Source organism: Cervus elaphus, chromosome 12 (assembly GCF_910594005.1).
Source record: "Cervus elaphus chromosome 12, mCerEla1.1, whole genome shotgun sequence".
Taxonomy (NCBI): Eukaryota; Metazoa; Chordata; class Mammalia; order Artiodactyla; family Cervidae; genus Cervus; species Cervus elaphus.
In genome coordinates, this window is record NC_057826.1 from 42,822,288 (window position 1) to 42,848,642 (window position 26,355).

Sequence of the window (26,355 nt, forward strand, 5' to 3'; positions counted from 1 at the left end):
TAATATTCCCATTTGTTGAAAAAAACTGAAGACTCAATTATGAAAACATAGTTTATTTTCTCATTCAGACTTCTGTAGTTTATTTTTACAAAATAGCAGACAAAATTTGCTTTATAGTCATACATATCGAAATATATATATATATAGCACTTAAGTTATAAACACATAGCAAAATCAGCATCACTTAAACAGCAACCATGTTTTTCACATAATTAGGATTTCTCAGGAGATAAACATTATTTCAGCTTTAATATGTAAATAGTGTTTGAGGCTTTATGTCAGCTAGTGTTTACAAAAGCTAGAAACTAAAAAGCTAAAAACTACCACCACCAGCAAAAGTGATGAGCATTAAGACCCAGTTTTGCAATCATGCCATAATAAAGACTGAAAATCAGAGAAAGCCTGAGGAAACTAGTGACTTCAGTGCAACTGCCATAGCTGGAACTAACTAATTGTGATTTAAAGATGTATGCTATGAGAATCCAAAAAGGATGCTTCTGAATCATCTGTTGTTGGTTTCTTTATGATCCAGCCATCTCTTAACCAGGTTAGATTATGCCCCCTGATCATCTAACTGTGATAAAGGGAAGCTGTATAGAGACTTTCTTCATCTCTGAAAAAAAAAAGAAACACAGCATAAATCAGTGTTTAAAAATTGTACTCAGAAAAAAAAAAAAAAGAAAAAAAAAAAATTGTACTCAGAAAATACATATATTAATTGTACAACTTAATATCCAGGGTAGGAGTTGTACCAATTTATAACATCATGCATGCCTTGAAAGTTGTACAAAATGCAAACACTAAGGTATACTTCATTGTCCTCATTTTACTGCTGTCTCAGTTATTGGAATAAAGAATAGTATTTGTCATATATTTGTATTTGTTTACACTATATAAATTTATATTAAATTATAAATTAATTAAATTCACATTTATATTTGTTTGTATCTTTAATATTCTACCTCTTTGTCAAAACGATTTGAGGTACCTACAACAAAAGGCATATATATATATAATAAGATGGGTAAAACAGAAATTAAAAATCAGGACTACGGAAAGGAGAAGGATAAAATATATTAAGGGCTTCCCAGGTGGCTCAGTGGTGATGAATCCGCCTGCCAAGCAGGTGACTCGGGTTCAATCCATGGATCAGGAAGATCACTTGGAGAAGGAAATGGCAACCCACTCCAGTATTCTTGCCTGGGAAATCCACAGACAGAGGAGCCTGGCAGACTACAGTGCATGGGGTCACAAAAAGTTGGTTACGACTGAGCAACTAAACAACAACAAAATACATTAACCATCAGCAATGATTAGTTGAACTGAGGACCAGTTTTGGCTGCAAGCTTTCTGGTAGCCAGAGCAAAAAAGAAAACACAGTAAGTTGTGTCATTCTAGGAATCGTAAAGGAAGAAGGAAATAGATTCTATAAGAGAAAGTTTTGCCTTAGTACCAAATTAAAGAACAAAAGGAAAAGTTCACATGAGACCTTATTTAGGAAAACATCTGGTAACCAATAATAGACAATGTCCTTGACAAGTTTCATGAAGAACATCATTTTACAACCATTCTCTAGGACACTGCTTCCTCTGATGGTATCAACTAGAGGTCTACTTGGACACTCTCCAGAATTGCTTAGCTGGATAGTTATGCTATTAAAGCAAAGAAGTAAATTTTGTATAAGTACCACAAACAAAAGCACTGCAACAGACAATGCTTTATACAGATTGCAGTAGCTCTGTTTACACTTTATACATTAAAAATGCCTTTCTAGCGTTAAAATCTAGTTTTAAAGGCAAAAAAAGACACGTTGACCAAACAAGGACATCTTAAGAGTAATTTACTCAACCTCTGACATTTTTCCAGGGTATTTTTACCTGCTCTCTTCTTTCAGTTTCTTGGCTGCCTGTGTTGATAACTTAATCTGCAAGTCCAACCTCTGCAGGAAATCTCTGGCTGATACTTCCTCAGGCTGTATGGGCTGAACATCCAATTCTTGAGGGCCGGGAGGAGAGACGTCTTCCCCAGCTGCTACCAGCTCCTCTTCATGAGAAAAACTATCAACAGTTTCATTTTCTGGAGAATCTACTGAGTTAAGTCCATTAAACAGCAAAGGCTTCTCTGATATAACTGGGATGTTCAAAGTTTTCTTCAGAAATATACAATCATTGGTAAACAGTTTATTTGCCCTTTTAATTTGTTCCATCTAAAATGTTTAAAAAAAAAACAGTTACATATAAATAAATCCAAAAGTAGGGCTTATTACACAACATAAGCTAAAAATATTCATGAGCAAAATATGCTTTCTCTGGATCTGAGATTCTTGATTCCCAGACACCCCCAGTTATTTCAAGAGATGCCAGAAAATTCTCTTTCACAATTTTATAAGAAGAAAGACTAACTTTCCCCTAGTTGTATTATTTCTCCTCTAAAGCAGCTTTTACCAAGCAACTTAAATCCCTGAAGTTAAAAAATGTAGAATATTTAGCAATTATTTAATACATTTCAATCATATTTTAACATTTTTATTATCTGATTTAAACAAACTTCCCAGTGCAGTGATTTTCTTTATGGAGTGCTTCCCATCTCTAGAATTGTGTTTGGTAAATTTAATGGACACAGGAGGTGGTGAAGGAAGAAAGTACAAAAATTAGGAAGAATGGTGTAGGCTGGGACTGCAGTCATTAAGGCCTCACAGAGAAGGTTGGGCTCTGATTTTGACTGTCTTGACTTTAGATGGGGGCTTGAAGAATGGGTAGAACTGGGACAGGTAAGGAAAGAGGTAGGGAGCATTTTACATGGAGTATCTTATTTTCTCTACCTTAAGGATTAGGTACTTGAAAATCCACTTTACAAATAAAAGAAACAAAATAAGAAGATTATGTACCATGGAATCATCATGCAATGGGGAGATGGAGAAGCCAGAATTTTATACAGGTTTCAAAACTTCAAACTCTTTCACAGCCTCTGAATTCCTCCAAACCAAAGAAATGGAGATGGAAGGTGAAAGGGGAAATGGAATTTGTATATGTTACTTCATTTAACCTTCCTAACAGTTCTGCAATATTATCATCTCCTCTTTTACAAATGGGGAAAGGGAGACTCAAGAGATTGAAGTGGCATGCCTAGGTCCCCAACTTCGGGTAAGTGCAGACAGCATCCTTGGCTGTGCTGGGGCAAAACTGTCAGGGAAGTACCTGCTTAGGTTCATCACACCACGCTATTACGCATCTGCAGACCTCTTCAGCCAACTAGCCTAGGAACTTGCACCATGCTAGTAGGCTCTTTATATGCCCTATACCATCTAATCTTGTGAGATATGTCAACAAGACAGCTTGGCACAAGCAACAAGACAGCTAAGCACACAGGTTTGGGGATGTGACAGATCTGTTTCAAATCCAGCTTCACCAACACAAACTGTCTGAACATAAATTTGTTACTTATCTCATTATGCCTATTTCCTCGTGTATAAAATAGGTATCATCTACCCTTCACAGGGTAGTTCGAGGGATTAAATGGGAGCTTATATGTAAATATGCACACAGGATAGAGGCACAGATGTAAAGACATAGATGTGAAAGGGAAAGACAGTTTAGCAGTAAATGGTACTTACTTTCCATTTTCCTACGAAGAAATTAAGGCAAAAGAGATGACTGATCTGACCAAGTGTACATGGTCTGTATAAGCCAGAATTTCTGTCTGATTCTGAAGTCCATACAACACCAAGATTAAAGTACATGACTAATCGAACCCAATTCTGGGATCCTTTAATGCCAAATCGATTGAGTGAAAAAATTAGATTTCTACTTCAAAGAGCCTGAAAAAATAAGTCAAACAAAATGCATCCTGTTCCTCCTGCTTTCTAACTATAAGCTGAATCCACAAAATAGCACATTCAATGCTATCTTTTATTTTTTGTGGAGGTGGTCTTTTATGTTCTAGTTTCTAGTTAAAGGAAAGAAGGCAAGGGTGGGAAAGAGCATATGCAGACACGTTTTAGAGACAAAATTAAAATCTCAGAATCATTAAAGTGTCTCTGGTCTAGTTTAGGCTTAGATTTGAGCCACTTAAAGAACTTGAAAATGTGTCCAGAGCAGGTTCAGGTATATCCTAGTCTGCCTTTAGGACCTCTTGTTTTCACCACCTAGCATCCACGTCCTCTATCTCTCTTAGTACAAGGGCTTCTGAGGACACTGAGCCCTCTCCTGGCTCCAGGGTGAACACATGACTCACTCCTGTCCTTTGAAGCATCACGGTACCCAAGCTGTCCTGACAGGTCACGGTCCCACCTCGGAACAATTCAGAGATGCAAGGAGACTTCTGCTGGGTCTGGGAGGTGAAGGACTTCTATTTTTTCTTCAAGAAAGAGATGGGTCTGGAGCTGCTGGCGCCCATCCTTTTACCACAAGGAACTTAACTACAAGATCACCTTGGAGGAGATCCATTAGAGCTCTGAACCAAAGCCTGAAGCCGGAAAACCCTCATGCCCTTCAGTTCCAGTAATAAGCCAGTAAATGACACTTTTTTTTTTTTTTGCTTAGTTCAATTTGAGTTTTCTGTCACTTATAAATGCAAGAACCCTCATTGATACAGTGCCCTTTGAAATACTTATTGGCAGAAGCCTACAATTGCTAAAAGTCACTGCAATCTGGAAATAATGATGGAAGACAGAAACAGCTGGGAACACCAGGATCTGGTTGTTGAGGATGGGCTGGGAACATCAACCATAAACCGTGAATTCCCTCAAGACCTGCTACTTCTATAGCTTCCCAGGTCAAGCAAAGATATATATACTAAGTGCTTAGGATGGATGGATTAATTAATTAACATAGGTCAGAGAAATTGGAGGAGGAAATGGCAACCCACTCCCATATTCTTGCCTAGAGAATTCCATGGGCAGAGGAGCCTGGTGGGTTACAGTCCATGGGGTCACAAAGAGTCAGACATGACTAAGCATGCACGAACACATGCAGAGAAATAGGCATAAAAGATGAACCCAGAGAAGTAACCAGAAAGCAGTAGTCAGTTACCTGTTGTGTTGGTTTTTCTCCCTTTAAACCTACCCTCAGCTCCCAATCCATCCCCCAGTCTTCTTGAGCCTGTTCTGACCCCAGGAGGCTGACCTCATCAGAACTGCACTTCCCAAGGCCCCTTGTTCTTGGAATTCCAGTTGGTGTTCCAAAAGAAGGCCGCCAGCAAAACGGCCACACCATGACTCTGGTGCCTGCATCCCTCTGTGGCAGAGTTCCTGCCGGGAGCCCCTTGTCCACTCCTCCCATCCTCCTCAGTTTCAGGTACCACACTCCTTCCCCAGCCCTCAGGCCTAGGAGTAATGTCTCCCTGCTGTTGCTAGTCTCAGGTGCTTCACCATCCCTTAATCCCTTAATCCTATTCCCACTTCTACAAATGTCTCTGCATTAAACCCTCAAGGGCCGCACCCTTGGAGTGTGCTAGCTGTAGTCTTTGGGGACCCTGATACATCTATCACTTAGAGCAGGAAAGGCCATCATAGCCAGGCAAGGGGCCGATGACAGGAAGCACAAGACAAGAGACTGAGTCCACAGCTGGGTAAAGCCAGGGAGTTCCCAGGGAGTGAAGGGCTGGGCCCCCCAGCTCTCGTGCATGCCACTGTACCATTGATGCAACAATAGAACTGCCTCTTTTAACAAGTCTATGAGCTTCTCCAGGTCAGGTCACCACCATTTCAGCATTGCCAGCAAGTATTTAAGTTATATGTTGAGTCTGATGGTCTAGATTCTAAGATGACACACAGATGCCAGCATCAAGAACATCAGCAATATCCAGACACAGTTGGCATCAAAGGTGGGAACCAATCTAAGGACCGGCAGATTTGAAACTGAAGGTGAAAACAGGTAAATGAGGTTAATATAAGGTTGCAAGCAGAAACAAGGGCTCTGGCTTTACCATTTTCTAATCATTCCCTATGTCTGTTTTCTTGTCTGTAAATTAAGGAAAATAATAGTACTTTCTACACAATACGATTATTATGACAATTCAATGGGTTAATTCATGTAAAACATTTATAACAGTGCATGGCACACAGGAAGCACTTAAAAATGCTAGCAACTATCATTAAATTTGGTTAAAAGTGAGAAAGCAACAATAAGGGCAGATCCTAACATGTATTCAGCAAATGAAAAGGAGGTAGGAATTTTCTCTCAATAAAAAATATTTCTCCCACAAAGTAAAAATACATAAAGAAAATTTCATATAAACAATCCCAGATGAGTAACATGTTGTCACTTCCCCAAGGTAACAGCATTAAGTTTTTTTCTTTTTAAAAGCTATTTAATTTGATCTTAACTTGTTCTTTTTTACAAGTATAGGCTCCAAACTCTGTAACCAATAGTAAAGTTAAGGAATGAAACCAGCCATGCAAAAAGTCAGGGGAAACAAAAAAGGATTCTTGCCAGAGAGAGGAGTTGCAAGGCCCCAGCTGAAATTTCATGGCTGAAATGTAGGGAGTAAAGAGCAAGCTGTAGGTCACTCATATAATAAATAAAATTTGGATTTTATTTTAAATGTGATGGGAAGCCATTGGAGGGTGTATGGAGGAAGTGAGTGGAATGATTTGAAGATCATCCCACTTAATGGAAAATGGATTGGTAAGAAAGAGGCATTAGTGGAAACAGGAAGCCCAGTTATAGAAGAAACTGCAGTAGCACAGACAAGGGATATAAATAATCCCAAACAGTGAAATATTTTAATTTGCTTTGGAATGTTTTATACTTTCATCTGAACTTAGATGGGTCTAAGGTTCTGGGAATTTCACCTCACATAAAACTAAGAAAAGTCATGATCCAATCCAAGGAAAAGCTGAAAAACTCTACACCTTTCCCCACCTGCCCTCCCTTCAGTGTCTCCAACTACCCAATGAGCGCTGAAAATAGAAAGTGTGACCTTTTCAGAGTAATGCAGATCTACCCTTTGTTTCCTGAGGGCAGATGACTAGGAGGGGGAGACACAGCAGCCAAATGCTTTCATTTTAAGTCTTTCCTAATCAGGACTGAGTAGCATGACTCAGTGAAATTTACCATCTGCTCACTAAGAAACAGATCACGGAATAATCCAGTAAGAGCTGACAGGACAGCCCCAAGGACCACTGTGGTAAAATCAGGTGGAACAAATCTGTCAACAACTTGTTTAAAATGACTCCCCAGTAAATACACAGTGCAAAGGTGAATTCACTTTGAATTCACAAAATGTCTCCCGAAAAGTGATCTCAACAGCTGCTGTTGGGCCTGATCAAGAACTCTCCCCAAAGGCTGTTTTGGATCACCTTCATCAGGCCACCTACCTAACTGGAGATGCAATATTCAAAGCTTCTTTTTCTTCCTCTCCATTCATTTAAAACAAACAAACAAAAAAAAAAACCCTTCCCAAAACATTTCAGGATACATCATAAACATTTAAAACAGCACTGTGTCATTTATGGAATATTTTCATATACACTCAACTCTCATTTGATTATTATCATTATAGGAAAACAAGACTTAAATGTTAAAGGATTTTCTCAAGATCATTTCCTAGTGAGTGCTGGATTCAACCTCCTCACCTGGCTGTCTCCTATTAAATTCTAAGGGTTGGTGACGATCAGACTTCTCCTTTGCCATGTGCTAATAAGGAAAAGAATTTATTTCTTCTCCATGTTATCTCAGAAGAATATATGAGATCCCATTTATGAAATGTCCAGAAAAGGCAATCCTAGAGATTAGAAAGCAGACTCATGGTTATCTGGGATGACGGAAGGGAACAGGGGGTAAGGGATCCTTGCAAGGTGATGGAAATGTTCTAAAATTGGACTGTGGTGATTGCTGGAAGGCCAGAGGCAGATGGGCCCCCCAGAGTAAAGCAATTGGAGATTCATTCTCTATTGATGGAAACTCCAAGACAAGAATAGCAGGACAATTAAGGGAGGCGGCTGGGCCCTGCTCAGACCACATATTTCTCGAAGTCAGGAGACTTCCCTGACCATACACGCGCAGAAAGGCTCCTTGGAGGCCAGAGGAGAATTCTGTCAAGGGATGTTCTACCCAGACACCTTTTTGGTAGAATCCATCCTGGCTAAGAGATGTGTGCACACACAAGGGTGGATCCTGACATACACCAAATATGGACTGTGAACCAGGCAGATCAAACTGATTGGCCAAAGGAAAACTGGAGAAAAGGCCCAAAAAAATAATTCAAACTGCCACGAGGGCACAACTCGGGGACTCTCCCTCTGAGTCTGCCCATGTGTCTATCCACACATACTGTACTCTTTTTTCCCTCCTAATAAATACTTTACTTGCCTCAGTACTTTCTGTCTTTGTAGAAATTCTTTTCTGCAAAGCTGAAGGGTCAGGGCCCTTGTCATCGACCACTGGTCTAGTAGTTAAGATCTGGTGCCTTCACTGCCATGACCTGGCCTCATCTCTGACTGGGAACCTAAGCCCCACTCCAAGCCACTGCAGGCTGAGGCCACCTAAGATCAGCTGCACAACTCTTGAAAAATCCTTGAATTGTACACTTAAGATGGGTGAATTCTACAGTATATAAATTATACTTTAATAAAGTTGCTTTTAAATAAAGAAGGCATGAGAATCTATTAAACCCTAAAGCTACTAAGGGCTACCTTAGTACCATACCTCTTACAACAGGTAATACTATTTATTTATGGTTCTCTCCCCTTTGACCAGCAAAGTCAACAATTTCCTACAGTAACAGCAGAAGGGGTTAAAGTTCTAAACACAAAAGATTTACATACACTTACATTTCTAACTCACCACACTTGTTCCCCCTAAAATGAAAATCATTTCACCTTTTCTCAGCAAGGTGACTTCTGACAGGAGAAGTGTGAAAAAGCAAGTGGGCTCAACAGCTCATTGGAAGACAAAGAGAAGACCCTAGGAATAAAACTGGACAGGAAGTGACTCTGGACACAGGGTGGGGGGTTGGCACAACTGTCTGGAGAGGGTAGAGGTCAGGGAAGTTGTGAGGGGGTAAACAAAAAAGACAAAGTTTGTGCACATAATAGCTTCCCTTGCTGCCTGTCACTCACGTTCTAGTTATACACAGGGCTTCTAAACAGAAAGTTCCCAGCAGCTGCCCGATTGGTCAGTTCCCTCCACAGGCTTGCCCCCAATGAAAGGAACTGGCATCACCGAAAAAGCTGTAGCAAAATATAGAATACTGGGTTAGGGGAAGGGACTTAATGTCTCAGTGGACATAAGCACAGCCCGGGAAATTCCAGCCCCAGCAAGTCTGCATCTGCGATCTGAACTATATTTAATAGCTTCTCAATTCATCCTCAGTAGTTTCAGTTTCCCTCACAGAGGTCTTCTGTGGCCGCACCATTTGAAATTGCAGCCACAGCCACCAGCCTAAACTCCTTTCCCTGCTTAATTTTTTTTTTTCATTTTGCTTGTCAGTACCTGACATATAATAAGTAAACTTTGTTTACTTACTGTCTCCACTGACTAAAATATAAGTTCCATGAGGATAAGAACTTTTAGTTATTCACTAATGTATCATCAGAAAGGTAGAAGCTGGGGGAAAAAAAAATCTGATGAATGATAAACACTATTGAGAAAGCAAAACAGGAAAGAGAGGAAGGGCATTGGGGTGAAGGAAGGTTGCAATTTGACATGGAGTGGCCTGGAAGGCCTCAAGGAGGAGATATTTAAACAAAGACTTGAAGGCAGTGAGAGGGCAGGTCACAAAGCCAATATCAGCCACATGATTTGCAGGTCCCAAGGTGGCTTAGCTGGTAAAGAATTCACCTGCAATTCAGGAAACATGGGTCCGATTCCTGGGTTGGGAAGATGCCCTGGAGAAGGAAATGGCACTCCAGTATTCTTGCCTGGAGAATCCCATGGACTGAGGAGTCTGGCAGACCACAGTCCACAGAGTTGCGAAGAGTCTGACACGACTGAAGTGACTGAGCACACACACACAAGGAAAGTGAAAATGTGGGGCCACTGTCAACAAATTAGTAAACTTTTAAAGACAGCAACAGCAGACCATTAACTGCAGGATTCCTCTAAGCGTGGGGTTTATGGGACTGCACAGGTCCCCCAGCTATGACATGGCGCTGCACACAGCTATCAGGGAAAGCGCTCCCCACAGATGGATGGAACAGCAAGTTCAAAGATCCCAAGAAGGGACACTGCATTTTGAATGAGAAAAGGGGCCATGCATATAAAACAGGAACATTCATGGGCTCCTTTACTGGATCCAGTAGGTTTGAGGTAAGCTCTAAATCTCTAATTTCTCATCACCTACCCCTTTAAGCAATTTAATTTAAATACGATGTGGGTGATCTTGGCAATCAATATGAGAAACTTAACTAACTCAACTTCTTTCTGTTTAATTGAGGAATGAAAAACCTTTCTGCCTTAACTTCCACATAAAACCAATTTTTAATGAGTAAATCCAATTAACATCTGTAGTTAATAACTGTAATAATATCACTTCAATGTTATGGTGAGTATCTGCACTTTTACTAGTTCTGTATAACCAATGGGAAGAGTCTCTAAAAATTTCATCAATTGGAGTTCAAAATCCAAAGTAAATGAGAACCACTGGTACTCAACCAAGAGGGAGGGTTTCTCAGGGAATATGTGGATAAATTTCTAGATGGGAGTGGGGGGTGCTAGTGGCATTTACTGGGCAGAGAACAGAGATGCTGCTAAACATCTCACAATGCACAGAACAGTCCCCTGAGACAAAGAATTATCCAGTCCCTAGTACCTATAGGGGTGCAGTTAAGAAACACTAAAATAGATTGTGGTTACAGATCATAGTTCCCAATTCACTATATTTGAGCTTAACATCTTAAAATTAAGTCTTTATAAAGGTAATGAAAAAAACTGACTTACACTTTAATGAGAAGAGATGATAAAGTTATGAGGAACAGGATCTACATCAGTGAAAACAGGGATTAGAAAGCATTTGATCAAAGGTGGAGAACTGCAGTGAACAGATGTTCAGGAGCTCTGAGCAACCCAAATGGAATCATGGAGGGCAATGAGGAGCAGAGAGACTGCTATGGGTAGGGGCCAGGGAAATGACACTCTCTGGATATCATGGATTCCTAGGTACAGTGAGCCTGGCCTAGTATTAAATAGAAAAGATGCACAGAAATCACAAAGAAAAGACCGTCCTTCTGGAGGAATCAAAATGAGAAAGATAGCTCTTGATAAGACTAGGATAAAAATAAGGATGGAAATCAGAAGTAATACCTAGAGCAAAGCAAATGCTTTATCACTGTGCTAATTCAAGCTAATCTCAATGAATAAGCATTGGAATATTGGAATGGAATACAGGAAAATAACCTTACCTCTCATCTGTAAAAAGGAGATTAATTACACCTCTCCCCAAGCCTTAGGAAAATCAAACTGAGTAAGAACAAGATGGTACTGGACAAATGCAATGCCTGGCACACAGCAGGCACTCAACAGAAGGTGTAGCTATTGATAACTTCCTAACTGCTTCTTCTGGCTCTGACTCAAAACCAGTCCCCATGAATGCAAATATAAGGACTGACGTTCTATGTTCACATTTAGAAACTCCCAAGGGGGCAGAATAGGACAAACCATGGCACGAAATCCTCCGTACATGTCTGCACAACAAGATCCCTGCTCTCAGACTGTTTAAATGATAGTAGGACCTGCCAGGTAAACACACACCAGCTTGGGTGTGCAAATGAGATGACTCAGTCTCTGTCACTGGTGCAGAGCCAGAAAGAGTTTCACTTGCAGAGAAAGATAAAGACAAGATCACCTTTCTTCCTATTGCTGTCTAGGGTGCTTCAGAGAAGAACATTGAAAACTGATACAGAACTCACATGTAAAAAGGCCATCACATAGTTCAGGGTTAATTATAAGTAATTTTAATGAAAAATATGCTCCCTCAGGTTTCCATGTTCTTCCCAGAGGTGTAATGCAATAGGCCCAAGGCACAGGCACACCGGCACTTATAAATTTATAATAAACACAGCTCTCCAGCTCACCTGGACCACATTCTTGGCCGCTGCTTAGCGACAGGTGTCACATGCACACTTGCCAGTGAGCCCAGGAGTGTAATTTCACTTCTAAATAAAGAAGCATAATCAATAGAACCAGAACCATCCGGCAGGAACAACTGTACCCTTCCTGACTCACCATAGTGCTTGTTTACCCAGAAAACAAAATTCTCTGCCCAAATCCAAACATCAGTTCGGCGTCCAGGAAATATTACATAGCAGCATGACCCAGAATGAAAATCGGGCGAATCTGGGTCCAGGTGGTGACGATGCCCTGGTCCTCTTTGGCCTTCCTCAAGCGGCGGATCCTATCCGAGTGTGGGCAGGGCATCGGGAACTCGATGCGCCCACCCGGGAGAGCCTTCACGGCCCGCCCCTCTGGCTACCAGACCGGCTCTGGCGACCGTCGCTGTCCCAGCAGCGCGCGCTGGGCGACCGCTGGAGGCCGAGCCGCCTGGGGCCGCTGGCTGCTCCTCGACGCCCGGCTCCTCGCGCGCCCCGCCCCGAGCCGCGGCGCCCCCGCCCGCGGCCGCCAGCCCTGCTCACCGAGACTCCGTACTTGAGCGCGATGCCCTGCAGCGTGTCGCCGGCGCGGACCCGGTGCTCCACATGGCGCTCGATGACGCCGGCGCCCAGCGGCGCCCGCACGCTGGCCGTGCTACCGTACGAGCGGGTCTTGGTGCGTGCCAGGCTCAGCGACAGCTCGGCCTCCTCGGCCTCGGAGCCCGAACGCGAGTGCGGCGGCGAGGGGGCCGAGGACCGGGGCGCACGGGGGCCGCCTGCCCGCAGGGACGGAGCGGGCGAGGAATCCGCCATGGGTCCTGCGGAGGCCGCCGGGTCGGGAAGCTCGCCAAAGGGGCGGCGCCTCGTCCGCCGCCACCTCCTCTTCCTCCTCACAGGGGCTGTGGAGGGCCGTTCCGCGGGGGCGGCGGGCTACAGGCCTCGGTGGGAAGATGCGGACCCGCCATGGCGGGCGCCCGCTCCTCCGCGTCCGCCTTTCCAGGCGCACCTGCAGGAGGGAGAGCGAAACGAGCTCCGGCTGCTGCCCCGCGGACCGCTCGGCTCCACCCTGCCCACCCGGCTGGCCCCGCGCTGCGACAGGCGGAGAGCGCTAAGGCTCCCGGCAGTGTAGCCACGGGGGCCCCCATAGATGCCCTCAATCCCGGGGTGGAATTCCGCGCCGGGCCGACAGAGCCCCACTCTGCCCAAAGCAAAACACCAAAGCTTCGCTCTGCTCCTTTATTGATTCCACAGCAGGCTTCAGCTTTCTTACATCTTCAACTTCTCCCAGTCCCCATTACCCCAGGACCTCACAGAAAAATTAAGACCATTTAACACACACACTTTCTCCAGGCCCATCTCAACAGCCTTTCAGGGTCCGGTGCCCTCAACACTCCGGGGAGGATAGTGCTTCTAAGGCCTGGTGTGATCTCTAACTACCTTCACGGGCTTTGGTTTCACTCTTCATTGCACACCAGTGCCAATTTTAGTCCTGCGCTGCCTTGCAAGTCTGCCTGGCTACAGTCCATTCTCTTGGCTCACTACTTAGAACTTACTACCTGCCCCTAATTTTTTCTTATTATTTTCCTCCTTAATACCCTGAAACCATGACTCCCCAAAGTTTTATCATTAACTTCACCAATGGCCTCTTATCTGTATTATTTATCTGAACACCCTCTCCTCAACTTTCTGCCTTCTGATAGTATTCTACACAGAGTGGGTGCACATTTATTAGAATCTAGCACTCAGGATTCTGTTGTACTCTGGACAGCTCTTCAAGAGGAGGTACTCTATGGGCAGATTCTGAGACTGGAGATTTGATTCATCAGCTGAAATTTCGATATGTGGCTGTGCTGGACAGAGACAAAGGAACGAGAGTTCAGAAGACAGGGGAAGAGATGGGGAAGAACAAAATGGCCCCCGAATTACCATCCCACTCAAAAATTCTTCAGTGGTTTCCTATGGACAACAGTATTTATATAACTCACACTGGCAACTCAATTCCTTTTTTGCATTTTTATTGTTCACACTCTGGCCGTACCCCATCTACAACTCATCCTGGAAACTCCATACCTCCTGCCAGACAGAAGCACTTGAACTTACCCCTCCTTATCTTCATGCCTGGCATATGCTATACCCTACGCTTGTAGCCCTTCTCCAGTCTCACTGTCTACATTTAAGAAAAATTTAAGGTCCATCCCAAATGATGCATCCCCAAGTGAGATCTTTCCTGTTTCTTCCCACCTGTACCTGTCCCCCATATGCCCACTTGTTATTGTTTCTCCACTGAACTCCACGGTGGTTTGTACCTCTTGCTTAGCATTTAACTTGTGTTTTGTGCCCCACACTTGTCTTATTTCTTCTATACATACTCCTGAGAGGTAAAACTAGATCTTATTTAGCTTCAGCAGTGTGTACTTAGCTCAGTGCCTTGAATGAAGCATCAGAAGTATTGATAGTTGAATTGAGGTAGAGTAAAAAGATCCTGAAGGCTGTACTAGGTTATTTAGCAAAAGTCTTCTATGGGTGAACTTGAACTCTTGAGTGGTATCCAGAGTGCCTATCCCAGGACCAAAGAAAGAGGCAGAATGTAAAGGAGATCAAAGTATTCCAAAATATAAAGGAGATCAGGTAATATTTCAAGAAAACAGGAGAAATTGACCTCGGAGTTGAAGTCTAGTAGAGAAACAGCATTGGAGAAGGAAATGGCAACCGACTCCAGTGTTCTTGCCTGGAAAATCCCAGGGACGGGAGCCTGGTGGGCTGCCGTCTATGGGGTCGCACAGAGTCTGACATGACTGAAGTGACTTAGCGGCAGCAGAAAGACAGCATAGAGCATATCTTCCACTGAAGAAAAGTCTACCAAAGAACTGGAAGTCTTTATTTGAAGATTAATGAACTGGGTTCTATGAGTATTTGTTCTTTGGAAAGGGTTCCATGATCAATTACTTGAGGAAGCACTGCAATCTCTATTTGCCTTTTGGAGAGTCACAATGCACATTAGAATACTGAAGGCCCTAGAAGGCCCTATAGTAAAATAAGCTATTGAATTCTGCTTGACACTATACTTCTCAAATTCATTTGACCATGGAACTCCCATTTTTCCCTCAGAATTTCTACAGTTTTGGAAGTGCTGATATAAAGTAGAGAAAGACAGGCCTAAATAAGGAAACAGGAAAATGACTTTGAGAATCAGAGATTCCCAAAAGATGGAACAGTACACATAAAGGGGCAGAAAATGATCACTGAATGCATTCATAAAATGACCAAATCCTCTGTTATAAGTGCAGGGGAAAAGTTAACACCAAAAACGTACAAAGATTCATAAGCCATCCCACTTCTCTCTTATCAGGACTAATTTCTAAGCTGTCCCTAGTTATTTTCAATTTCTCCAGCCTTAAGAAAACCCAAGTCATAAAACACCTTCAAAACAGTTGTAAAATGGTCTGAAATAAATTCAACACAATTCTCAGGATTTTCTCCATGATTCCTTTTTGTGATCAAAAAGCTAGAGTTTCCTCTGAAACTGAAAGTTGCTCAGTTGTGTCCGACACTTTGAGATCCCAGGGACTGTATAGTCTATGGAATCTCCAGGGCAGAATACTGGAGTGGATAGCCCTTCCCTTCTCCAGGAGATCTTCCCAACACAGGGATTGAACCCAGGTCTCCCTCATTTCAGGCGGATTCTTTACCAGCTGAGCCACCAGGGAAGCCCCTTTAGCTACAAGTCTCCTCTAGAAGCCCCTCTAGAAGTTTGCTCTAGTTCTCAGAAATTAAAAAATTAATCAGCTTGAATCAATGCTTTTTTTATATTATTTGGTTAGAGTTCTTTGTGAGTTGTTTTTTCCTACATAGATTTGCACTGTTTCAAAATATCTAGTCTTCCTGTGAATTTTATACTGACTTCTCCCTAATCCAAAGTTAAACATCTACATTTGCAGCTCAGACTGAATTTTTTGTATATACATATATTTTTTTCCTTCTTCAACTATAACTTCAAAATTAGTTTTATGTATATCTGCCTACAACATAGAGCAAACCTCACCACTAGTGGTGAAACATTAGAAATACTTCCTTTGAGAACAAGAATAAGAAAAGGAAGGCTTCTGTTGCTGCTTCAATCTAATTTTGTTCTGGAAATCCTAGTCAGTGCAATAGCAAAAAGAGGGAGAAAGGGAAATGAAGATTGAGAAAAAAATAACTGTTATTTACTGATAATAAACAATACTAAAATATTTACAGGTAATACAGATAATATCTAAAATTGGAACTGTTCAAACTATAAGACACAGATCGTTATGCAATTACCAGTTGAATCAAACAATCAGAAAATTTAATTCTGGAAAGAGATCCTTTTAGATACCAAAAGAAAAATTAGGAGTAAACTTAATAAAAGAGAAGCAAGCTTTTTATGGAAAAAATATTACATTTTATTAAAGGACATAAAATAAGATGTAAACAAAAACAGATACTCCACACTTATGGAATGGGAAGATACAAAATAATGAAAATTTTCATTTCCTTCCCAAACTAATACATAAATACTTTGAAATTCCAACCAAAATTCCTATAGGATTCTTCAAAGAGCATGGCAGGCTTATCTTAAAATTCATATAGAAGATAAAGGGCTAAGAAGAGCCAAGACTTTCCTGAAGAAGAATGAGGGAGGGAGGCTTAACTTCACAATCATTAAGTTATAACAAAGGGATGAGAACTAAACCATTACAGTAGTGATACTGGGAAAGACAAATGTAACAAAGGGACATCAAAAAAAAAATCCCAGAAGCAGACCCACACATATCAGAGAAACGAACCTGTGTCCAAAAATGCTGCTGCCACAATTAGTTATCCTTGTGGGAAAAAGTTAGATCTCTTCCTTATACCATATGTCAAAATCAATTGTACACTAAGTAGACATATAATTGGGAAAAGCAAACTTTAACACATTTAGAATATCTTTATACCTTGGGATAGCAAAGAATTTCTTAAACAAGATACCAAAAATATAAACTGCAAAGAAAAAACTGGCAAATTATACACATAAAAACCTCTGTCCTGAAAATGTACCTTAAAATCTGAGTAGACAAGGTATAAAATTGGGGAAATATATTTGAATACATATAATTGACAAAGTATTACTATCCATAATATGTTAAAATTCCTACAATTAAAAACATCCACTAAAAATAATTAAAAGATATGAATAGACAATTTACAGAAAATAAAACTCAAGTGCCCAATGGAAAGATGCGCAGCCTCACCAATAAGCAGAGGAATTCCATTTGAAATTCCATTTATAATTTCATAGGCATGAGATTAGCAAAAATAGAAAAATCGGACAATTAAAGTATTGATAAGAGTCCTATTGAACTACAGAATTTCTCAAACAGTGTTAGTGGCAGTGTAAACCGGTGCAACCACTTTCAAGAGCTATGGGACTGTGTCTAGTAAAGTTGAAGACATTCATATCTGGTTCTGATTCTGGCAAGCTGGAAGTCTAAACTAATTTGAAGTCCTCCTAACACAAGTATTTACAATTTACTTTTTAATGAAATTCATAACTGAGCCAGCAATAAAAAAAGAGACAGCCTCATATATCAAAACAAGAGGAATTTGAAAGCTAGAACCAAAAACAACTTGTCTAAAACTAATACATGAAGAAATAGAAAGTCTAAATGGTTCCCATTAAAGAAACTAAATCAGTACTAGAGTTTAAAATCTTGTTAGCAAAAAATATTAGCATCAGGAGATCTTATTGGAAGGTTCTATCAACCTTTCAAAGAACACATCAATCCAACCTTGTGTAAACTTTTTCAGAACAGAAAGTAGCAGGAACTATCTTCAAATCGGTTCATAATATAACCATATTTACCATGGCCATAACCAAAACCAGCTGAGGAAGTATCACACTCATAAAGAAAGATATAAAAATCTTAAAATATCATTAAGCCAAATCTAGCAGTGCATACAAAAAGTAATCCATCATAAACAAGATGACTTTATCCCAGAAACTCAAGAGTGCCTTAATATTGACATTAATAGATTTAAGTGACAGAATCAAAGAATTAGTCTAATAAAGGATGAGCAAGACCTTTATAGAGAAAGTTTTTAATTTATGAAAATACATTGGGGGTTTAGTCACTAACTCGTGTCCAACTCTTTGCAACCCATGCATTGTAGCCCTCCCCACACCTCTGTGCATGAGATTTCCCAGGCAAGAATACTGGAGTGAGTTGCCATTTCTTCAGGGGATTGTCCCTACCCAGGGATCGAACCCCCGTTGGCAGGCAGATTCTTTATCACTGAGCCACCTGAGAAGCCCAAAAATACATTAAAGACAATTTAAATAAACAGAAAAACTATGCTACGTTCACAAACAGGAAGACTCTATCATATAAAATTTCAATATTCTAAAACTTGGTCTGTATATTCGATGCAATAACAATGGGTTTGCAAGAAATATGACAAGCTGATTCTAAAGTTGATATGGAAAAGCAAAGACTCACAGACAAGCAAGATATTTCTGAAGAATAAGGAAAAGGAAAATGCTCTACCAGATATCAAGAGTTACTGTAAAGGTATTAATAGTTAAAACAGGATGATTTTGATGCTGGGAAACCAGTGGATAAGAGTAATGTACCCAGAAACAGAATCACAAATGTATGAGAACTTGATCTATGACAGAGGTAGCAGATCACTGGGAAATGGTCTGTAAAACACATGACATCAGGACGATTAGCTATCTACATGGTAGACTCTGCTTCTTACCATACACAAAATTTAATTTCAGATGAATTACAGACTTAAATGTGAAAGATAAAACTTCAAAACTTTTAGAAGAATATAGAGAAAAATATCCTTATGTTCTCCAGACAGGATTTCTTTAGACAGACTAAAAAAAAGTTTTATTCATAAAAGATTAATAAGCATGAAAACATTAAAATTGAGAACTTCTGCTAGCAAGATGATACTTTAAGGAAAACAAAAAGACAAATTAGAAATTAAGAGACATGTGTCCTAAGAACCAAAAGTATTTTAATAAAATGTTGAATTATCCCTCAGTATCCAAATTCTAGTTAGTGAAAAGCAGTTACATGAAAAGCAAGAACCAAATAGATCTGAAAACAAGGTGTTCTTCATTATTTGAACTCTGGCTATCTGAATTCAGAAACTGCATATTTGTTGTTGATAGTTGATAGTAAGGAATGTTTTATTTTTAACATATGCAATCAACCAAAGACTAATATCCAGAATATTTAAAGAGCTACTTCCTATATAACAATAAAAAAAGACATATTCCAATGGCATAACTAGAATTTTACAGAAGAAAAAAATCCTAATTGTGAATAAACATATGAAAAGATGCTTAATCTCATCAAAATCAGAAAAATTTACATTAAGATGAAATAGTAACCCTTTTGCACTCACCAGATTGGCAAAATCTAAGTTTGGCAAGGCCAGTGACCAGTGAAGATAGGAATTCTATTCATTGCTGGGAGACGTATAATTTGGTACAGCCACTTTGAAAAACACTCACTAAGATAAGCAAAACTATAAAATTGTACATGTGCATTCCCTACAAATGAGAAATTCCAATATTAGACACTGTATATCCCCTGTTGAAAATCTCATACCTATACACCAGGAGACATGTTGTGAAAAAGTCCACGGTAGCATCATTCAGAGTAACAAAAACTGGAAACAATCAATTATTCAGTAGCAGAACAGATAAGCAAATTGTACTATATTTACATAATTGCATATTTTAACTGCCTTATTGAGAAATAATTCACTATCATACAACTCACCCAAATAAAGTATTTTACATTCTAAGTACATTGTTAGTTTTTTACTTGTGGTAAAAAATACATATACATATATAGCAAAATTAACCACTTGAACCATTTTTAAGTACAGTGGCACCAGTTACAATTTACAATGTTGTGCAACCATCACAACACTGTCTATTTCCAAAATTTTTTCATCACTCCAAACAGAAACTATAAGCACTAAGCAGTAACTTCCTATCCCTGCTTTCTCCAGCCCCTGGTAACCTCTATCTCTATGAATTTATCTATTCTAGACATTTCATATAAATAGAAACTTACAGTATTTGTCCTTTTGTATACGACTTGTTTCACTTAGCATAATGTCCTCAATGTTCATCCATGTTGTAACGTGTCAGAACTTCAGTCCTTTTTTGGTTGAGTAATACTTCATAATGTGGATATATCACATTTTGTTTGCCCATTGATCTGCTGATGGACATTTGGGTTGTTTCTACCTTTTAGCAATTGTAAATAATGCTACAATAAACATTGGCATTTTATAAATATCTATTCAAGTCCTTATTTTCGATTTCTTTGGATAGATACCTAAGACTGAAATTGCTGGGTCATATGTTTACCTTTTTGAGAAACCACCGAACTATTTTCCATAGCAGTTGGATGGTTTCACATTCCAACTTGCTGCAATGTACAAAGGTTCCAATTTCTCCACAACTTTGCCAACAAATATATTTCCCAATCTTTGACTTGCCTTTTCATTATTTTAATAGTGTCTTTCTCAGAGTAGAAATGTTCAACTTTAATAAAGGCCAACTCACCAATTTTCTCTTTCATGAATTTGCTTCTGGTGTTGCATCTAAAAGCCATCATCAAATCCAGAGTCACCTGGACTTTCTCCAAAGTTGTTTTCTATATGCCATAAGCTTTGTGTTTGGAACTTAGATCTATGTTCCATCCTGAGTTAATATTTGTGAATGGTGAGAACTCTGCATTTAAATTTATTCTTTTGCAATGTGGATGCCCAGTTACTAAGCACCATTAGTCAAAAAGACTATCATTTATCCACTGAGTTGGCCTTGCTTTTTTGTCAACTTAACTTAAAGGTAAGTTAACTATATTTGTGAAAGTTAACTATATTTGTGAGAGTCTATTTCTGGGCTCTCTATTCTGTTCCATTGATCTATTTGCCTATTTTTTCATTATTACCACACTGTTATGATTACTGTAGCTTTATAGTAAGTCCTGAAGTTTGGTAGCCTTGAGTCCTTTGACTTTGTTCTTCCTCTTCAGTATTGCATTGACCAGTCTAGGTCTTTCACCTTTCCATATAAACTTTAGAATTAGTTGGTTGATATCCACAAAATAAGCTTCCCTGTTGGCTCAGTCGGTAAAGAATCTGACTGCACTGCAGGAAATCCCAGTTCAATCCCTGGGTTGGGAAGATCCCCTGGAAAAGGAAATGGCAAACCACTCCAATATTCTTGCCTGGGAAAGCCAATGTACAGAGGAGCCTGGTGGGCTACAGTCCATGTGCTTGCAAGAGATGGACAGAGCGACGTAGCGACTAAACCACCACCATCTACAAAATAACTTGCTCAGATTTTAATTGAGATTGCACCAAATCTATAGGTCATGTTGGAAAGAATTAGCATCCTAACAGCATGAAGTTTTTCTCTATATAAACTTGAAATACCTCACCACTTAAATCTTTGATTCCTTTCATCAGAGTTTTGTTGATCATATAGATATACATCTACCTAAGTATCTTTTTCTTTCTTCATTTTTTTGGTACTAACATAAATGATATTATGTTTTTAATTTCAAATTACAATTACAGGAAAACAATTGCCTTTGTATATTGACTTTGTAATCTGCAACCTTGTTATAATCACATATTAGTTCCAGAAGGTTTTTTATTTTTTGAGATAACAGAGTTTCTGGTTTCTTTTATTGAATATCACATATACAACAATCTGAGAATAAAAATACTAATGTTACAACTCAACAGTATAGTTAATGATAAGCATTTCCTTTGCATATATATTCAGTTAGAAATATGAGATTAAATAATTTTTTGGAATGACTTGTAAATTCTATGTGATATATATATGTATGTTATATATATGACATGATATATATGATATGTATACATATATATGTATATCTCTCAACTTTTACTTTTTTAATGAATTTATTTAATTGGAGGCTAATTAGTTTACAATATTGTGGTGGTTTTGCCATACATTGACATGAATCAGTCACAGGTGTACATGTGTCCCCCATCCCAAACCCCTCTCCCACCTCCCTCCCCATCCCATCCCTCTGGGTTGTCCCAGTGCACCAGCTTTGAGTGCCCTGTTTCATGCATTGAACTTGGACTGGTCATCTATTTCACATATGGTAATATACACAGTTCAGTTCCAGAAGGTTTTTAAAACAATTCTTTGGAATTTTCTACATAGATAATCATGTCATCTATGAACACAGACTTTTATTTCTTCCTTCCCAATCTATATATACCTTCCCTCTCCTAGTCTTGCTACATTCAGTGTGATGTTGAATCAGAATAGTGAGAGGAGACATCCTCATTTTGTTTCTGATCTTAGAGGGAAAGCATCTAGTTTTTTACCATTAGGTATATCAGCTGTAGTTTTCTATACATCTTCTTTATCATGTTGAGGATGGTCCCCTCTAGAAAAGGGGGGACCCTTTTGAGAGCTTTTCATCATGAATGAATGTTGGATTTTGTCAATGCCTTCTCCATATCTATTGATACAGTCATAGGATTCTTTTCTTCTTTAGCCTGTTGATGTGATGGATGGATTATATTAATTTTATATTCACTGATTTGTTGAATGTTGAACCAGCCTTGCATACTGGGAATAAACCCCACTTGCTAGTAATGTAAATTTCTTTATATATTGCTGGACTCTGTCAATACTTTGTGAAGACTTTTGCATCTACTTTCATAAGCGATATTGACCTGTAACTTTTCTTTCTTGTAATATCTTTGTCTGGTATTGGTATTAGGATAATATTGGCCTCATAGAATGAGTTAAGAAGTGTTCCTTCTGCTTCTATTTTCTGGGAAGAGATTATGAAGAATAGGTATCATTTCTTCCTCAAATTCTTGGTAGAATTCATCGGTAAAACCATCCTGGCCATAATTAAAGTTAATAAGGATTATACCCAAAATAAATGACATAGAGACTAGAAAAAAATAGAGTAAATCAACAAAACCAAAAGTTGGTTCTTTGAAAAGATCAACAAAATTGACAAACCTTTAGCTAGACTGACCAAGAGAAAAAACAGGGAAATGCATATACTAAAATTAGGAATGAAGGGGGGGAAACATCAATATTGATACAACATAAATAAAAAGGATAATAAAGAAATATGAACAACTATTTGCCAAGAAACTACAAAACTTAGATGAAATGGATACATTCCTAGAAAGACACAAACTAACAAAACTGACTCAAGAAGAAATACATAATCTGAATTCAACCAAAAAGATTGAATTAGTAATTTTTAAATTTCTAGTAAAGAAAAGCCAAGGCCCAGATGGTTTAATTGGTAAATTCTACCAAACATCTAAAGAATTAATACCAATCTTTCATAAATGCTTCCCCAAAATAGAAGAGGAAGCAACACTTGTAACACAAGGCTAGAATTACTCTGATATCAAAACTAGTCAATGCATCAGAAGATAAGAAAATCACTGACCAATATCTCCTATGAATATGGAAAAAGTTTTCAACAAAATACTAGCAAACTAAACACAATGATTATGAAGAGGATTATATACCATGATCAAGTAGGATTTATCTCAGGAATAAATAATTAAGATCTGAAAAATAAATGTGATATACCATATTAATAGAATAAATGAAAAAAATCTACATGATCATCTTAATAGACTGGAAAAAAATCTTTGATGCAATCCAACACCCTTTCATGATAAAAGCATTGAACCAAGTAGGAATAGACAGGAACTTCTTCAAACTGATAAAGAGTGTGTACCAAAGGATACCATCAAAAAATTATTAATAGAAAAAAGAACAATTCACAGAATGAGAAAAAATATGTGCAAATAATATGTCTGACAAGGAATTTATAATCAGAATATATGAAAAAGGTTTATAGATCAGTAATAAAAAGACAAATAACCCAATTAAAAGTGAACTTCCCTGGTGGTCCAATAGTTAAGAATCTGCCTGCCAATGCAGGGGACATGGGTTTGATCCCTGGTCAGGAAAGATTCAACATGCTGTGGAGCAACTAAGCCCATGTGGAGCAACTACTGAGCCCACGTACTGTAGCTACTAAGGCCCGTGTTCCCTAGAGCCTGTGCTCCTCAACAAGCAAAGCCACCACAATGAGGGGCCCATGTGCCAAACTAGAAAGTAGCCCCACTCACTGCAACTAGAGAAAGCTCGTGTGCAGCAACCAAGACTCAGCGCAACCAAAAATAAATTAAAACATAAATTGTTCTTAAAACGTAGTCAAAAGATTTGAATAGCATTTCTTTGAATAAAATATAAAAATGATCTGTAAGCACATGAAAAAATTGTTCAATATGATTATGCATTGAAGAACTGCACATCAAAACCACAATGGGCTATCACTTCACACTAAATGGGATGGCTATAATAATTATTTTTAAAAAGACACATCAACAAGTGTTGACAAAGATACGGAAAAATTGGAATGCTCACACATTACTGGTAAGAATATAAAATGGTGAAGCTACTTTGGAAAACAGTTTGACAGTTTCTTGTAATGCTAAACATAGTAATGCTAAACATAAAGTTACCATGAAGTGAAGTGAAGTGAAGTGCCTCAGTCATGTCCGACTCTTTGCGACCCCATGGACTGTAGTCTACAAGGCTCCTCTGTCCATGGAATTTTCCAGGCAAGAGTACTGGAGTGGGTTGCCATTTCCTTCTCCAGGGGCTCTTCCAGACCCAGGGATAGAACCCAGGTCTCCTGCATTGCAGGCAGACACTTTACCATCTGAGCCACCAGGGAAGCCCAAAGTTACTATATGACCTACCAATTCTATTCCTAGGTATATACCCAAGAGAAATAAAAATATATGTCTATACAAAAACCTGTGCACACGGGGAACTATAGTCAATGTCTTGTAGTAACCCATAATGGAAAATAATTTCAAAAATAACATATGTGTGGAGGAGCCAAGATGGCGGAGGAGTAGGATGGGGAGACCACTTTCTCTCCTACAAATTCATCAAAAGAATAACTGAATGCAGAGCAAACTTCACAAAACAACTTCTGATCACTAGCTGAGGTCATCAGGCGCCCAGAAAAGCAGACCATTGTCTTCGAAAGGAGGTAGGACAAAATATAAAAGATAAAAAGTGAGACAAAAGAGCTAAGGACGGAGACCCGTCCCGGGAAGGGAGCCTTAGGCGGCCTTGCTTGGGGTAGGGTCTGGGCCTGAGTGCCCTGAGGACAATCGGAGGGAGCTTCTGTGAGGTGCCAACTTGAACTGTGGGAGACCAAAGGAGAGAGAGTAAATTAACCGGCCCGAACACACTGCCGGCCGTTCGCAGAACAAAGGGACGGAGAAAGTCCCGAGAAGAGCTCGCAGGCTGCGGACCGGCCCAGCCCCGCCGGAGGCAGGAGGCAGGGGGGAGGGGAAGGTCGCGGTGAGACACAGGGCACAGGCACCCGACCGGCGCGGGCGGGGACTGGGGCTGGGGACGCAGAGGGCGGAAGGCGCGCACACCCGACTGGCGCCAGCGGAAACTGAGACTGGGTCCGCGGAAGGGAGTGGGCGCGCCACACCTGGGGATAGCGCACCCATCAAGCCCCTGGCTGCCTGGACCGCTCTGACGGGGAAGGCACAGAGAGCAGGCGCAGCTTTTCCTTCCGCGCTTTTGTGTAACACCCGAGGGCTGGAACCTAGCGCAGCGCGGGGCGCGCTCCACATAGAACAGCCGGGAGCCTGAGCAGCGCAGACGGAGAAAGCAGCGTCAGCCCCTCCCGGCAGCGCCAGCCCGCCCCCGCAGGGCCAGCCCCTCCCCGCAGCGTCAGCCCCGCCCCGCAGCGCCAGCCCATCCCCGCAGCGTCAGCCCCTCCCAGCAGCGCAACGGAACTAGCTACCTGAATAAGAGTCCACCTCCGCCCGCCTGTGTCAGGGCGGAAATGAGGCTCTGAAGAGACCGGCAAACAGAAGCCAAATAAACAAAGGGAGCCGCTTCAGAAGGGACTGGTGCAACAGATTAAAATCCCTGTAGAAAACACCAACTTCACCAGAAGGGCCCTGTAGATATCGAGAAGTGTAAGCTGGAACGAGGAGCTATCTGAAACTGAGCCGAACCCACACTGACCGCAACAGCTCCAGAGAAATTCCTAGATATATTTTTACTTTTTTTTTTCTAAGTAAGGAAAAAAAATAATTTTTTTCTTTCTATATTTTTTCTTTTTTATTTTTTCTCTTTTATTTTCCTTTAAAATTCCCTATTACTCCCCCATTACTCCTTAACTTTCATTTTCATAGATTTTTACGATTTTTTT

General features: G+C 40.2%; 1 protein-coding gene across 4 annotated transcripts in view; it reads right to left on the reverse strand.

The window, feature by feature from the left end:
• Positions 1 to 37: 37 nt before the first annotated feature.
• The window catches only part of LYSMD2 (LysM domain containing 2), a 37,769-nt gene continuing 11,451 nt past the window's right edge, over positions 38 to 26,355 (reverse strand). Inside the window, exons 2-4 of one of the 4 annotated variants that reach the window (XM_043920145.1) lie at positions 12,572 to 13,034; positions 1,878 to 2,206; positions 38 to 613 (exon numbers count right to left, since the gene is read on the reverse strand). In XM_043920145.1, coding sequence (XP_043776080.1) covers positions 571 to 613; positions 1,878 to 2,206; positions 12,572 to 12,841 — 642 coding nt within the window. In that variant the 5' untranslated portion in view covers positions 12,842 to 13,034 and the 3' untranslated portion in view covers positions 38 to 570. Of the gene's footprint in view, positions 614 to 1,877; positions 2,207 to 12,013; positions 12,124 to 12,164; positions 12,544 to 12,571; positions 13,035 to 26,355 lie in introns of those variants that run through there. The other 3 variants (XM_043920148.1, XM_043920146.1, XM_043920147.1) reach the window with 3 other exon arrangements.